This window comes from Schistocerca americana, chromosome 1, assembly GCF_021461395.2.
Source record: "Schistocerca americana isolate TAMUIC-IGC-003095 chromosome 1, iqSchAmer2.1, whole genome shotgun sequence".
Classification (NCBI taxonomy): domain Eukaryota; kingdom Metazoa; phylum Arthropoda; class Insecta; order Orthoptera; family Acrididae; genus Schistocerca; species Schistocerca americana.
The window spans coordinates 745,293,862-745,307,498 of record NC_060119.1 but is presented as its reverse complement, the minus strand read 5'-3'; the positions used below and the strand labels follow the sequence as shown (position 1 = coordinate 745,307,498).

Sequence of the window (13,637 nt, the reverse complement as noted above, 5' to 3'; positions counted from 1 at the left end):
GCCACATTAAAGATCTGCCTCTACCATTTGATGTAGCAGAGCTCTGGGAGAGAATACGGGAAGCAGCTGCCACAGTCAAGGATGCCATGCTGGGACGGGTATGGCAAGAATTCTATTACCGTACTGCTATATCCCTGGTCACTCATGGTTTGCATATCAAATGTTTGTAAAAAAAAACTGAGTTTCTCTTCAAAATGAAATATGTAAGACATCTGTACACTGTTTAGTTCTTGTGCAATAAATAATTGAAAGTATTCCCTGACTTTATGTACACCCTATATTACGCCCAGGTATTTAAACAAAGTGTCTGTGTCAAGCATGACACTACAGATGCTGTATACACACTAACATCAGTTCCACTTGGTCAAATTTTCCTTTTAGTTTACTATATACAACTTTTACACCACAAATGTTTCCTGTAAAAGAAGTTGCTAGGGGGCCGTTATTCTCCCTATCAGTGATTAATGTTAGAGCTTCTCAAACAAAGATGGAATAGTATTAGGAGGCCAAAACCATAATAGTTACACAAAAATTGTTTATTTGCCCAGTATTGCTAAAACAATAAAAGAAACTGTTGCAGTTAACATACTAGTCTCCCAAACTTACTAGAGTAGCTATCCAAATATTAGTGGCCATAGCATTATTTATTTTTTAACTGGCTCTCACAAAGCTAGTGACCATAGGAGGCACAAAAAGCCTAAGGATTATTTCAGGAACTTGAACATTCTGAAGAGAATAATTGGACACAATAGGAGCCAAATCAGAGAAAAGATGTGGACTCTAACATGAAAGAGAGAGGATTACCTAACACTATTGATCTGTGTCTAGTCTGGCAGAGCATTCCACGAAGCAAAGAATCAGGAACAAACACTTTAAACACAGAAAAAGGGGGGTCCATTTATAAGCCAGTTTGAAATAATTGGCTGCATGTCTCAGAAATTTACAGTAAATTCCCCAGCATTAATACTGTTTTATAAGGAAACAGGTAGCAGCATACAGGACACTTTTGGTTTCTCACCTCAAAGTCTTGTGACATTTGAAGAGAAGATGAAAGAAGTCAAGCAGACATTGACAAGGAAGACAAAAGCATTAAAGGCTAGTGATAAAATTGTGCATCGCTTCCAGTATACGATATCTAGGAAGGACTATTCATATGAAATCTATGAAACAGATAATATAAAGAAGTTTACTGAATTATCGGCATAAATTGTCTCAACACGATAAGAGTTGGAGGATATGAAAAATAAAACAGTGCACAGCAAGGAGAATCCAAAATATGACTGAAGTATTGCAACCAGAAGCGTTGGGAAAACGATTGGGGTGGTGGGGGGGGGGGGGGGGCGGGGAGGGGGGGGGGGGGGGGGGTTTGCCTACTTGGCCTTGTGTGCAATGACAGAGATAATAGAGTGGGTCTTCAGTGATATGGAAAGACCTCAAGAGTTATCTGCTGTTGGGGATGCAAATTCTGAAGCACTGCATATTTTTTGTCTTATTTACATGATAAATTATGAACAATAAATCAGTATGGCAACAAAATCTATTGAATATTTTTAAGCAAACTGGATGTTGGATACTGATTACAAAAATCTGTAAAACCCAAACAGAAGACGTCTTACCAATGAGGCACAATGCTTACTCACCAATATTGCACAAAGACCCGATAAATCTTAAGACTGGGACAGGTGTCCTAAACCAAATATTTTTAATAGACATGAGCACATTGTGTTGTGTATTGTTGAACTTTATAATGGAAACAGCACTGGATATCCCTACTTCACATCAGCTGCTGTCAAAGTCACTGGCATGCATTTGTTTCCAGAATAGCAGTAGCTATTATAAACAGTATTGTAAGGTGCTCAAAAATGTTATCAGAAAGGCAAAGAGTACGTGGTATGAAAATAGAATATCTAATTCACAGGATAAAATTAAAACCATGTGGTCTGTTGTGAAGGAAATGTCTGGTCAGCAGCACAAGGTCGACGATATACAGTCACTTCATAGTAAAAACAGTGTCCCTAATTTGCTGGGAAGTGGCGGTGCGGTCCCCTACGGCATTGCGTAGGATCCTACGGTCTTGGCGTGCATCCGTGCGTCGCTGCGGTCCGGTCCCTGGTCGACGGGCACGTGCACCTTCCGCCGACCACTGGCGACAACATCGATGTACTGTGGAGACCTCACGCCCCACGTGTTGAGCAATTCGGCGGTACGTCCACCCGGCCTCCCGCATGCCCACTATACGCCCTCGCTCAAAGTCCGTCAACTGCACATACGGTTCACGTCCACGCTGTCGCGGCATCCTACCAGTGTTAAAGACTGCGATGGAGCTCCGTATGCCACGGCAAACTGGCTGACACTGACGGCGGCGGTGCACAAATGCTGCGCAGCTAGCTCCATTCGACGGCCAACACCGCGGTTCCTGGTGTGTCCGCTGTGCCGTGCGTGTGATCATTGCTTGTACAGCCCTCTCGCAGTGTCCGGAGCAAATATGGTGGGTCTGACACACCGGTGTCAATGTGTTCTTTTTTCCATTTCCAGGAGTGTATGTACACTATTTAACAATCATTTTCTGAGCATTGCTGTTGAATTAAATAAAAATTTGGTTTCTACAGGAAATCATATAACTTTCTTGCAAATGCCTTTCTGAGATTGATGTCTGAAATACTCCTCTGTTGTACAGACAAGAGGGAGATAGAGTCAATAATTAAATCACTGAAGACTAAGGACTCTTATGGTTATGATGGAGTGTCTAGCAGAATGTTAAAGTACTGTGCTGCATATGTTACCCCTATATTTAGCCATACTTGTAATTTTTCCTTTTAGGAATGGTCAGTTTCCTGAGCAGTTAAAGTACTAAAGCCGCTTTATAAAAAGGGAGAAAGGGATAATGTAGATAGTTTTAGACCTATTTCTATGCCATCAGTGTTCGCAAAAGTTATTGAAAACGCTATGTATGTAAGGATAATTGATCATTTTATATCACACAATTTGCTATCAAATGTACAGTTCAGCTTTAGAAGTCGTTTAACAACTGAAAATGCTATATTCTCTTTTCTCTGTGAGGTACTGGATGGGTTAAACAAAAGGTTTTGAACGCTTGGCATATTTTTTTGATTTAACTAAGGCATTTTATTGTGTTGATCACAAAATATTGCTCCAGAAGTTGGACCATTACGGAATACAGGCAGTAGCTCACAATTGGTTCACCTCTTACTTTAGCAACAGGCAGCAAAAGGTCATTATTCACAATGTTGATAACGGCTGTGATGTGGGGTCTGAGAGGATTACTGTCAAGTGGGGGGGTGCCCCAGGGTTCAGTTTTGGGGCCACTCCTGTTCCTTATTTATTTAAATGATATGGCCTCCAGTATTACGGGTAACTCTAAAAATATTTCTGTTTGCTGATGACACTAGCTTGGTAGTAAGCAACATTGGCTCTGTTTCAAATAGTGCAGTACATTACCTCAGTTCATGGCTTGTAGAAAATAAACTAAACTAATGCTAAATCACAGTAAGACTCATTTTTTACAGTTTCTAACACACAATTCAACAAAACCTGACATTTTAATTTCACAGAACAGACATATGATTAGTGAAACTGAACAGTTCAAATTTCTAGGTGACAGATAGATAGTAAGCTGTCGTGGAAAGCCCACGTTCAGGATCTTGTTCAAAGACTTAATACGGCCATTTTTGCTATTTGAACAGTATCAGAGGTGAGTGATTGTTCGACACGAAAATTAGTCTACTTTGCTTATTTTCATTTGCTATTGTCGTATGGTATTATATTTTTGGGTAACTCTTCCCATTCTAAAAGGATATTTTTGGCTCAGAAACATGCGGTACGGGCAATAAGTGGTGTTAGTTCACGAACTTCTTGTCGACCTCTTTTCACGAGTCTGGGTATTTTGACATTGGCTTCTCAATACATATATTCCTTATTTACGTTTCTTGTTACCAATATTAGTTTATTCCCAAGAATAAGCAACTTTCACTCGGTTAATACTCGGCATAAATCAAACCTGCATTTGGATCGGACTTCCTTAACTCTTGTGCAAAGAGATGTGCAGTATATTGCTGCATCCATTTTCAATAAGCTGCCACTCGAATTCAAAAATCTTAGCAGTAATCCACGCGCTTTCAAATCGAAACTGAAGAGTTTCCTCATGAGTCACTCCTTCTATTCTGTCAAGGAGTTCCTTGAAAAATTAAACTAATTTTTATTGTACTGCTGATAGCATTTACTTAAACTTATAGACTGACTTTTTTTTAGGTTCATGAACATTCGTTTCTATCTGTTACTATGTTTATGTTGTATTTCATGTACTGACATGTTCCATGACCTTGGAGATTTGCTCCTCAACTTGGTCCTACGGAACTTGACGAGTAAATAAATAAAAAAAAAAAAATATGCAATGGAGTGAAAAGCATACTCCAAAAAAGCATACTCCATCAAAAGTAACACAAGCAAGCCATAAACTTTACTTAAAGTACCTTAGCAGTATATACTAAATGTTATTCATGTCAACAGAGAGGAAAGTTATAGACGCACAGTAATTTTAAAACAAGGAATGTATTATACTACAGAATCGATGTAATTCAGATTTGTTACTGCAAGCAATTTTAAATATGGCAAACAGTACTGTTAATGCAGTACCCAAATGCAGGTAGCAAAGAACTGCCACAACAAAAGCACCTATCAGTGCAGTAAAATATACTAAAACATTTAATGCTCTCCACTAAGTATAAGATGAAAGGAGATGAGGCATGTGAAATGTTAGCTGAAATCATAGGTGAGTACATACTTTATCGGCACTGCATGTAGTATTTTGTATACAAACTGTGTTGTTGCAACACAAGTAAGTAAATCAGTCACCAAGACATTCACAAAACTGAACATCAGAGTGAGACGAAAACAGTACTTAAAGGATTTTCATTAAAGACTACCACAGGACTTTTGGGCAAATGATGAGTTCTATACTGCTAAGAGAATGTAACAGCAACATACTGTAAATATTAATCTGGACAGCACAGAAAAACTTTAATTAAGAAACTTAATATGGGACTTTATTTGTTTCTCTTTTTTCACATAATATCTACACTGAATTGTACACTTCATCAATCATTGTCCTTTCCCAATATGAGATAATGTGTCCTTCTGCCACTACCGAACAAACTGTCTCTTATCACCAGGTTTATTTTTATGTGGCTGCCTGAAGATCATTGCTTTGTGTTCCATCTTGCCTCCTCCTGGCTTATTCATAGTACTAAAATATCCAAAACCACCACCACCAAGTCTCTTCCTCGGACGGTTCCCTTTGCTACTGTTGACATCTGAAAAATCTATTAAGGAAGGTACAACAGAGGATAACAGATTTGAGCAACTTTTACATCACTGAAAAGGCATAACCTTTAGTTGTAGAAGGCTAAGTACTACAAAAGTTCTTGAAACAATTCACATGCAATGATGGAGGATGGGATGATAAGTTCATATCAGCATAAATCACACACACAACAGTGACTTTATTAGTGTAAGCGGCATAATTAATATAATGTGCATTTTATCAATATTAGATTCATAACACATACAATGTAATGCACTTCAGCTTAAACCATCTCTGAATCATTTGTAATATGGCATCAATATGCAGTATCTGGTCAGATTCCTATTTCCAAACACATACCATAAACTACTTAAGATATTTAAGAATCTGACAAGATGTATGTATCTATGTCCTTTAAAATATGATTCTAAGATTGGCATAAGCCAAAATGAATTAATTTGTATGCTTTATGAAATTAGAAGGTTTTGTAAGTGGATATAACACAAGGCATCATTCAAAAGTTGTTAATGATATTACTGATGGAGCAATGAATACAAATTACCACTCTGCCAACGATGCACAGATTTTTACGAAAGATTTGGCTCAGTTGCAATCAAACCAGCTCAGTTGCAATCAAACCAGTCACGACAGTTCTTGAGAAACAACCTATAATACAGTACTAAAAAATACATGCATTAATTTAACAGCTGTCAATAGAAGTAATGAGGATTGTGCAAAACTCATGATTGAAAGAGGCACATACATGTCAGGCGGCTCTAATTCAGTAAAACTATTCTCAGCAGTCCTAAACAAACTTTTTTATCCTTAAACTGGGAAAAGAAAGAAGTAATATGGATTAACTGATGATAAACTGTTTGTCTTTAATGCTCATAAATTTCAACAACAGATGAAGAAACTTCACAGATCCTTTTGGAAAACAGGCTTTAAAATCAATTATAACAAAACTATCAATCACAAAATTCAGTTTCCCAAAACGTTAAATTATGTGGCTATTATTTACTTTCAGGAGATGAAATTTCTAGGTTCTCCCAACAGAAATAGCTACAAGCAGAGAATACTACTCCTAGCTTTCAGAAATTGTATGTTCCTTCCTCAGGAAGGAAAGATGAGTTGGAAAACAAGGGACAGGTCACTCAGTTCTAGGTTGAGAGGGGCAAATTCTAGTTGGGCCACTTATTTTCCCCCCAGTCCCTTTTCCTCCCTGAGGGAAGAAAAATAAATGTGATGACAGGCAAGTACCACGCTTTCTAGTTGTACATATTTCTATCAGCGGTACTAGGAATCAGCGTTTCTTAAGGTAAGTATTGGCCAACCATTCAGTATCCCTGTATAATCAACACAAAGATAATAATATTGCAAAAATCATCAATGCGGCTGACTAATTTTTATGTGTACAGCAGCTAAAGACAGCATCTAGATGATCAGGGGGGGGGGGGGGGGGGGGGACTGAAAAGCAACAACGGCTCAGAGTGCCATTGATGATCCAAGAATAATTTCCTGAATGTGGTTTTCAATAAGTGGGTAACAAAATTTTCGATCCACATGAATTACTAGTTTTAATTTATGGCAGCGAGACAGGACTTACAATGCAAACACCAGTCAAAAACTGTGTGTTCCCAGCAAGCAACTGAGAGATGTATCATGGGATTCATTTGAGGGGAAAGTGGCAGTAGTAAAACAAATAAATAAATCACAGAACAAGTAGAGTTACACTATATAAGAGAAGATCAACACAGTGACCTAATGTAAGGTGAGCAAATGATAGAAGAAAAAATGTGGGAGACACATGGTTGTATACAACAAAAGACTCATGCATACAGTCTTGAGGTGGCCTATACCCAGCAATAGATACATCAAATGGCTGACGATGATAATGCTTGGCATCTGACAATCATTCTGTTCCTGGATTCAACAAGTATCTTATGTAATACACTCACAATCTGCCAGCATAACACCTTTCAGTTAGATTTTAGTACAACACAGATTCATAATGAGGCACTAAGAACCAGCATAACCAACGCCATGATGTATTCAGCAATAAGAAATATTAAAACCAAAACTGAGAAAAGAGCAACAATGGTATTTTTTCAATATAAACCAGTAGTGGATTGTGCATTAGAGACAGAGAGATATTGCTTACTACTACTTTAGAAATCTTTATACTTAACACCATCTAGTTTCCCCCAACATTTCGTACTTCAGTTCCCAGGATAATTTTAGTTAAAAATTATTCAAACCATTGATTTTACACACTTGGATTGAAAGCAAGATAAGATGTGTGTAAATGAATGCTAGGAGAGAAGAAACATCAGAATAAAAATCTAAATTCCGGTTGAATATAATAAAATCTCAAATGGTTGAAATGGAAGAAAAGAAATTCAAGGTGCAGTAATGGAAAAAAGCACATGAAAAGTTGATGTGATGGTAACTGCTTGTTGATGGGGAATCTTATGATATTTTAAACAGAAAAAAACCATTCTACTGCATGGTGAGTGTGATCATTCTTCTATCACTATGTCTCCCACACTGGCTTCTTCTCATCTGCTCACTGATAACAGACAGGAGATTTGGAAGACACAAAAACAAGAACAGCCACTTCTTTGAGTGTACTCAGTAGCAACTTAACTGCTGTTTGAAAGGACACAATTTTGCCTGAACTGGGGAAAGGAGAATGGAGGGGAGGGAGATGGAAGTATAGTGGTAGGGAAGGAGAGGTAAAACAGTAATCTTAACATACTACTATCTACAATCACCTAATTGCAAAAAAGGATACGGAGATCAACGCTTGGTGGTATTTTAAGTCCAAATGACAGAGCGACCTTTTGCAGGTCTAATGTCTCCACATTAAATATCTGCTTCAAATGGTGAGAATCGTATGCTCTTACATATGCCTTGTATGCTTCTTTTGCCGACATATTCAAGAAGTAATTTTTACCAATCAGTTTTTCCAGCTGAAACAATACATAAAGTAAAGATCCAGTTCTTAGAAGTACCTGCAGTCTGCATTATACAAAAAATTCAAAAATTCACACACACATATATATATATATATATATATCTAAAAAGAAAGATGATGAAACTTACCAAACAAAAGCGCTGGCAGGTCGATAGACACACAAACAAACACAAACATACACACAAAATTCTAGCTTTCGCAACCAATGGTTGCCTCTTTCCTGACGAGGCAACCATTGGTTGCGAAAGCTAGAATTTTGTGTGTATGTTTGTGTTTGTTTGTGTGTCTATCGACCTGCCAGCGCTTTTGTTTGGTAAGTTTCATCATCTTTCTTTTTAGATATATTTTTCCCACGTGGAATGTTTCCCTCTATATATATATATATATATATTTTTTGCAGGAGACCAATGGCTGGGGAAGATAAAATCACATTATGAAAATTGTTAACTATTTTCGACAATGGAGTGTGAGGGTGTGTGTGTGGGGGGTGGGAGGGGGGGTGGGGGGGGGGGGTGCGAGAGAGAGAGAGAGAGAGAGAGAGAGAGAGAGAGAAAATTTGGACCTAATGTAGATCTGATACACTGGGAACAGACATTAATACCATACTACTTATATCACATATCCCCACATATCCCTAGTCCTCGCACTGTCCCCAACAATTCACAGCAAAGGAGCACCCCTCCCCCTCATTACCCAATATCACCCTGCATCCTGGATTGGAGCAACTGAACCCTGTCCTTCACCAGGGCTTTGATTTATCTATCGTCATGTCCTGAGATGAGTGACATCCAACCCATGATCCATCTCACCCTCCCAAAGTGCTATTCTGTTGCCTACCCAACCTACACAACATTCCGGTCCATCCCTACAACATTCCCACTCTCAACCCATTGTATCTCATCCAGGTGCAAGACCTGCCAAATACGCCAACCAAACATATCTTATTACAGCCCTGTCACAGGTTTGTCCTAACCCATCAAATGCACAGCCACCTGTGAAAGCAGCCATATCATATGCTGGAATATTTGCACAGTATTTTATGTGGACATGACAACCACCAACCAGCTATCAATCAGAATGAATAACCATCACCCAGCTGTGATCAAGAAGAGAGTTACCACCCAGTGGCACAACATACTGCTGAGCACCACATGCTAGAGTTCAGTGGCTGCTTCACAACCCAAGCCATCTGAATCCTTCCATCCAAAACCAGTTTTTATGAAGTACGAAGATGGGAGTTACATTGCAACACATCCTCTTGCTTCCGTAATCTCTGCTAACCCATGCCCTCTATCCAACTGTTTCCCATGCTCACATCTTTTCACCCACTTTCTAATCAGTGCCTCCACATCCTCTTCCAATTCACCAGCTCTTGTGCTTGATTGTCACAAACCTAGTATGTGCACCTGATACCCCTCCTCCCACATTCTCATCCTGCACACCAGCTGCCTCCTCCTGAGCTCCTAGCTATCCAGCCCATTTGTGCTCTAGCTCATCAAACAACTTCTTCTGAAAGGCAGCAAAGTTTTCATTCTTTTTTTGTAGGCCTGTCAATGACTCAATGCTTCTGTAAATTAGCTGTATCAACTAGAGATTGATAGAAGGAAATTAGAAAATAACAAAAAGCAAGGAAGAAATTTCAAACTTTGGGACTCATTCCTTCAACAAAAAAATATGTAACGAGGAGAAAAAAATTAAAATATTCTGGAATTTTGTATCATATGGGCAAACACCAGTTGGCACATGGGACTGAGGGACAAGGGAAAGTTATTGCAAACTAAAATAAAGTCATGATATAATTTGCTGGGAAATACATGCTTTTCTGTTTGCACTACTTCTTGCTTCTTTCAAACACTTATGTTTTCTTATGTTGTGAATCCAGAAATAACTCCAGACAGCTCCAAAAACTTGAGACTCTACATTATTTTTAATAGCACAAGCAGATGGAATATTATATTTTTGGCAGTATAGTTCATTCATCTGCCCTTATTGCTTTCAATTTTAGATATTTTCAAACCATAAATAATATTATAATCAGTCCAACCACTACAGATCTGTTCACTTTCGATTGGATGAATGAGGGTATGATGCCAGATGCTGAGGACTGTTCATTGTTTGTACATAACTATTTCTTCAACACAATATTGGTTCATTTCTTGTTAACAAATCTGGGCTTTACATTTACTCATATTGGTTATACTGAGAGCATAAAATTGATGAAACCAAAAAGAAATCAATGAGGGAAATATAATTGGAAATACACGAAGTTCACTTCTCTAGTATGAACACAAAAACATCACCAATTTATTTCTATATATGATCATGTTCTCACAGTTTCTGTTCCCACCATTTTATTTTAATAACAAAGGCCAAAAGGAAATAAGTAATTTTTTTTAAAAATGATGTGATTGTACTGTTGTCTTTGACACTACAATAAATTACTAGCTAATCAGTATGTAATATAATTTCTTCTGTGCTTGATTAATATAATTTGCAATATATTCAGAAATACATATTCTTAACATGCTAAAATATAATTTAATAATTGCTTAAAAAGTAAAGATTCAGTCAATAAGGTGACAAAATATTGTGTAATATTATGAAACCTTGTTGACTTCCTTCTATTTCCATCAAATTTCACGACTGGAATTACAATGAAACAATGGCTACAAAAACTGTCTCAAATGAAATAAAGGCAATTTTAAAATTCGATAAGCCGCTGAAAAGAATGAATCAACTCAACATATCTGTGTTCAGTAATCCTGACACGCACAAACACCAACATTTTACACAGCTCTGTTGAAAGTTAATTACCTGTAACTGAATATCAGCTATTTTATTCCAGCTGAACTCAAATTCATTGAGAGGGACTTTGGCTTGCTTCAAATATCGCAGAAAACCTAGCTCTTCTGGTCGAAGGATCAAGAGGGCATGTCCTCTACCACCTTCTCCTCTTGCTGTCCTACCAACTCGATGAATGTATTCCTGCGTGTCAACAACAAAACAATTTTTACTTCAATTGCCTCAGATTTAAGCTTTTTAAATATAACAGCACCTAATTATTACTAACCTTTGGGTCATCTGGTGGATCATATTGAACTATCCAGTCCACAGCAGGAATGTCTAAACCTCGAGCAGCAACGTCTGTACAGAGGAGTATACCTGTCTCAGCATTACAGAACTGGAAGAAAGTGGTGGTACGTTTTGTCTGTTTTTGTTTTCCCTGAAACAAAGAAAAAAACAAATGTCAAATGTTTATTATTATATTTCTCTCAAGCCACTGTTGTCCTTAGAGCAACATTTAGCGGGTTCACTGGAGTTGTAAGCCATATTTCCACAGGCACGAATTTCTTACATGTGCATACCCTCCACCCCCCCCCCCAAGCCCCTCCACCACCACCACCACCACCACCACCACCACCACCCCCTTACATGCACATTAGCATTTCCATATGCCCGAGTTGGAAACACTATTTATGTGACTTTCGAGATGGCAACAACTGAAATTATTTGTATGAGAGTTGCGTAGCTTTTATATGAAGAGCTTATAGTGATATACACAAAGAAAAAATCGGACTCGTAGATGTTGGATATGGAAATGGGTATATCATAGCAATCATTTCAGAACATCAAGTACACTAATAAGAGAGTTATACTGTGCAGTCAACATTTTGTTTGAAAATAATTTTCAAATGAGTAAAATCATTCTGAACCATACTTCTAGCTCTGCACAAAAGTCTAAAGCAAGTATGTGACATGCCAGCTTGCATTAAATTCCAAGTAACTCTGAAATATCTGACAATTGTAGTCACTACAATATACTATTGCATTCTGAAGAGTATTATATCCAAATTTTTATGTAACCTACAATACACGGAAGGTACATTAGAGAGGAAGGTTGCTGTCTCAACACCTCAGCTTTGTCTTTATTTTCAGAGTTTGTCAAGGTTCTGATAGGTCAGATGTGCAGTAAATATACATTTATTTTACTGGTATGTTACTTAATTTTGTAACCAAACACTGTACTACTGTGAAACTTCCTGGCAGATTAAAACTGTGTGCCCGACCGAGACTCGAACTCGGGACCTTTGCCTTTCGCGGGCAAGTGCTCTACCAACTGAGCTACTGAAGCACGACTCACGCCCGGTACTCACAGCTTTACTTCTGCCAGTATCTCGTCTCCTACCTTCCAAACTTTACAGAATCTCACTGTACTACTGTGCTGAATGGTGACCACTCAATCAAAGTGCCAATACGAACACTGTTATTTTTACATAGGCTTTTAATGGGGTTAAGAGCAGTTTTAAATCTCTAAAGCCACAAATAAATTTCAGTTTCATGGTAATATTTACACTCACAGACTAAAGCAAAACATTATTGTTATACTAAAATAAAAACAAAATAAAATAAAATAAAAAACTCCTTTACAGTATTCATTTTTCTGCAGTAATACGAAACTCAGCAAGTTCACTCTCAGTTTCAATACTTTTTAACTCATTTCATCACTTCAAACATAGGTGTGTTATTCTTTTACGTGTAAGTGATTACAACGTGTTGCTGAAAGCTAAAATGATATTTCCATGGCACCGTTTAACATTTTGCAACTTTAGAAAGTGTTTGTTCATGTAGTTGAAGACTAAGCCCAATATTTTTATTTATTTTTGGCATAACGCTAACTTTCCACATTCATAAACAATTTTAGATCTGTGCTATCAAACAAACTAGAGCAAAACGAGAGCATATCCACTTATCGGTAGTCGCTGAAGCCTGGAGGTGACGATAGATGAAGCAAATTGTGGAAGAAAGTAGGCCTTTCAGCTTTCATAACTTATGCGTAAGATGGCATGACAGTGACCAAGTATTGTGTTTCCACATGTAAGTTGACTTACACAAGTGGTGGTGGGTGATGTGCATGTAATTCATTTCTGTGGAAACCCTGCAATACACTACACTAACATGCATGTAACAAGACATTAATTGCAGCAATGTGCAGTAGCGAGACTATGTGAATCATGTAACACACCAGCCAATAGGGACATTCTGCTGCATCACTGTAGTAAACAAATGTCAAGCATTTAGCGTAAGTGTTAATTTTCCTAAGAAACAAAACAAATCTATACTGTAATTTTAATGTTGATTTCCATTATTAGCCAGTCAGATCTCAAACTGCAAAAAGGAAGGTAGAGTGGAGGAATGGGAAGTAGGAACTTTGCAAATGAATGTAACAAACAACAGATCAGATATCAGATTTCACTTTTACATCCTGAGATGCCTCTTCTCAGAAGTGATTTAGAGAGTGACACAACGAGGCCTCATTAATGAGATCCTCAACGACTAACA

The 13,637-nt window shown here is 37.8% G+C and overlaps 1 protein-coding gene across 1 annotated transcript in view; it reads right to left on the bottom strand.

Annotated features, from left to right (window-relative positions):
- Positions 1-5,041: 5,041 nt before the first annotated feature.
- The window catches only part of LOC124545292 (probable ATP-dependent RNA helicase pitchoune), a 53,264-nt gene continuing 44,668 nt past the window's right edge, over positions 5,042-13,637 (bottom strand). The window contains exons 9-12 of the mRNA XM_047124189.1: positions 11,368-11,520; positions 11,112-11,282; positions 8,115-8,292; positions 5,042-5,330 (exon numbers count right to left, since the gene is read on the bottom strand). Of these exons, the coding sequence (XP_046980145.1) occupies positions 5,161-5,330; positions 8,115-8,292; positions 11,112-11,282; positions 11,368-11,520 (672 nt within the window). The 3' untranslated portion in view covers positions 5,042-5,160. The remainder of the gene's footprint in view (positions 5,331-8,114; positions 8,293-11,111; positions 11,283-11,367; positions 11,521-13,637) is intronic.